Here is a 2,554-nt window from a genome sequence, read left to right on the forward strand (position 1 = left end):
GTGCCCACACTCTCACCAAGATGAGGCCAATCTGCGCTTGTGTGCTGGAGGAAAGGGCTTCTGCCTCATCAACGATGGGGAAAATGTCATATTGAACCGGAGTCATGACTATTATTACCAAGTTCAGGCACAGCTTTACATTGTAGATACTGAGTACTGTGACTTTGTTGTGTGGAACCGCCATGATATTTTTGTTCAAAGGATTTTGCCTGATCCTGCATTTTGGGATAATGTGATTCCCAAAGCTGAGGTTTTTTTTAGAAAAAGTGTACTTCCAGAAATACTGGGACAGCAAGTTACAAACTTGGATGTGTAATTCAATTGTAAATATGTACATCCACACACTCTTGAAAGTGGGAAATATATTAATATATCAATACTGTTTTATGAGACAAGATGACGTTTTGAATATAGTTCTGGCTGTTGTATAATGTTCCTTGACAATTAAATTCACATCACTTGTCAGACTTGGTTCACATTTTGTGAGAGCACTGTAATTGAGTTGTATATTGAATAGCACTGAAGATGTTTATTGAAAAGATTAAATGCCATTGAGACAGTAATACATGGTGGTTTATTTACAAGATAAGATTTTTCAACAATTGTTAAAACAGCTACAATAACATTGTGTGCAATAATAAATTGGAATCCATTTAACTACAAATAACATATTAATACAGTTGGACCATGAGTGAGAGCTCAGGTGCTGGACTGATTAACACCCCCCCCCCCCCCCCCACTACTCCAATGGGACGACAGACTCCGAAAGATTAGACAAGACACAGCAAATGACCACAATTTTGTCAATCAGTGCTAGTGCCTCTCCTGGTTTAGTTGTCATATGCTCTATGGGCATAGCCCTGCTTTGCAGAATCTGATATTTTCTTCTGACTAAACCTATGACTCTCTCAACATGAATGCGCAGATTTGCTATTTTTCTAGTTTCAGCCACCTCATATGCTGACAGCTGTTTTCTCCCCTTGGTAAATGCAGGTATCTGTAGTGAAGCACAGTAAAATCCCACACTATCACCAATATTAAACCCACGGTCTGCTAGGACAATATCTCCAGGTAACAGGTTTTTTAGGAGGCCACTCTCTAACGTGATCTGCTTATCACTGACTCTCCCTCCCCAGGCACAAGATATGTAAGTAACATAGCCTTGGGGTGCAACACCTATCAGAAATTTTACTGTGTGGTGATGTTTGTAATTTGACCATGTTTGTGCTTGGGCGAGTAAATTGGAGGGCCTCTCAATAAAAACTTCGAAACAGTCAACTATTACAGCAACTCTATGTCCAAATGCCTGTCTGAATGCCATTGGCATTGTGTCTTTTAGTACATGTCGCTCTGGCCACTCAATTTGAAATTCTAACCTTTGATGAAGTATGTCAATTACTTTATGCTAAACTCTAGAAGCAGTGGGCAGAGAGATCCTGAACCTGAAAGCTAAATCTTTCAGTGGGAGATTTAGTCTCAGCCTCATCAAAACTAAAATGAATTGCTCAAATTTAGGCAGCACAGACATGGGTCCACAGGTGATGTAAGGCTTACACAGTTCAAATATCTGAATTAAAACTAAGAAATTGGGGAGCCCTGTGTAGAATTTTGTCTTCTCTTCGTTTTTTTCAAAGGACTCCTGGTTGAACTGCGTGTCCAGTGCCTTGGTCCTAAGATCACTCAACTCTGTTGTGTTTTGTGCCAGAACATCCTCCATCTTCTTGATGTCATCCATTGTTAGCTCAGTCTGGCATCCGGCATCTGCATAGCCTGCAATATAGCAGTGGGGACCATATTAGTTAATTCATGAATATACAAGTTTGACAGTCTTAATCTGCTGTCAATCACATTTGTAATATTTGATATTAATGCTGTTTACACACCTTAGTAGGACTGCAATAATTTACCTAGATTATTTAATGTCCCATTCCCACTGATGTCCTCTGATTGTGAGTTGTCAGCTAGCTGCATCGGTTTTGAGTTCGCAGCTGTCTGCCTCAGGTCCGGGCTCATACTCGGGCTGTCAGCTGTCTGTTGTAGATCCAACATAGCCTCTGCACATTCCGACCGTCGCTGTTGGTCTTCCTTGAGTTTCATCCTATGCTCTCGTTTCAGGGATGCCTCTGATTTGGACTTAATTTTTTGGTAACCGAGGTTGACCGTCGGAGCCCAGTCTACCGAGTCAACCTCACCCAAAGCGCTGGGGCAGCCTAAAAAGTCCCAAATAAGTCTATATTACACCACCGGTAATTAACAGATCACTACTAACAACAACCTAATGTCTTATAAGCACAACCACAAAAAGCAAGTCGGCTGGCTAACATACCTCTGACGAAGTGGTCGGAGCAGACACGGGCATTAGCAGACTCAGCTCCCCTCGACAGCAGACGTAAGTTTGCAATCCACTTTTTACGGCGTTGTTTTGTGAGCTTTTTACATCTCTCACCTTTGTGGACGACAATCTTTGGCACTCTAAAAAACTTCTTTTCTTTTTCTCGGTTAGAACGATTGGAGCAACCGTAAGCAACACAGAACATTGGCATTTTTCCAGACG

At 41.5% G+C, this 2,554-nt stretch overlaps 1 protein-coding gene across 1 annotated transcript; it reads right to left on the bottom strand.

Annotated features, from left to right (window-relative positions):
• Positions 1 to 1,405: 1,405 nt before the first annotated feature.
• On the bottom strand, positions 1,406 to 2,554 carry LOC130928650 (uncharacterized). Its single transcript, XM_057855374.1, has 3 exons — positions 2,327 to 2,554; positions 1,908 to 2,210; positions 1,406 to 1,770 (listed from the first exon to the last, which is right to left on the bottom strand). Exons 1-3 carry the CDS (start codon positions 2,541 to 2,543, stop codon positions 1,406 to 1,408), a joined length of 885 nt encoding a protein of 294 aa, XP_057711357.1. The 5' UTR covers positions 2,544 to 2,554.

Source organism: Corythoichthys intestinalis, chromosome 13, assembly GCF_030265065.1.
Source record: "Corythoichthys intestinalis isolate RoL2023-P3 chromosome 13, ASM3026506v1, whole genome shotgun sequence".
Classification (NCBI taxonomy): Eukaryota; Metazoa; Chordata; class Actinopteri; order Syngnathiformes; family Syngnathidae; genus Corythoichthys; species Corythoichthys intestinalis.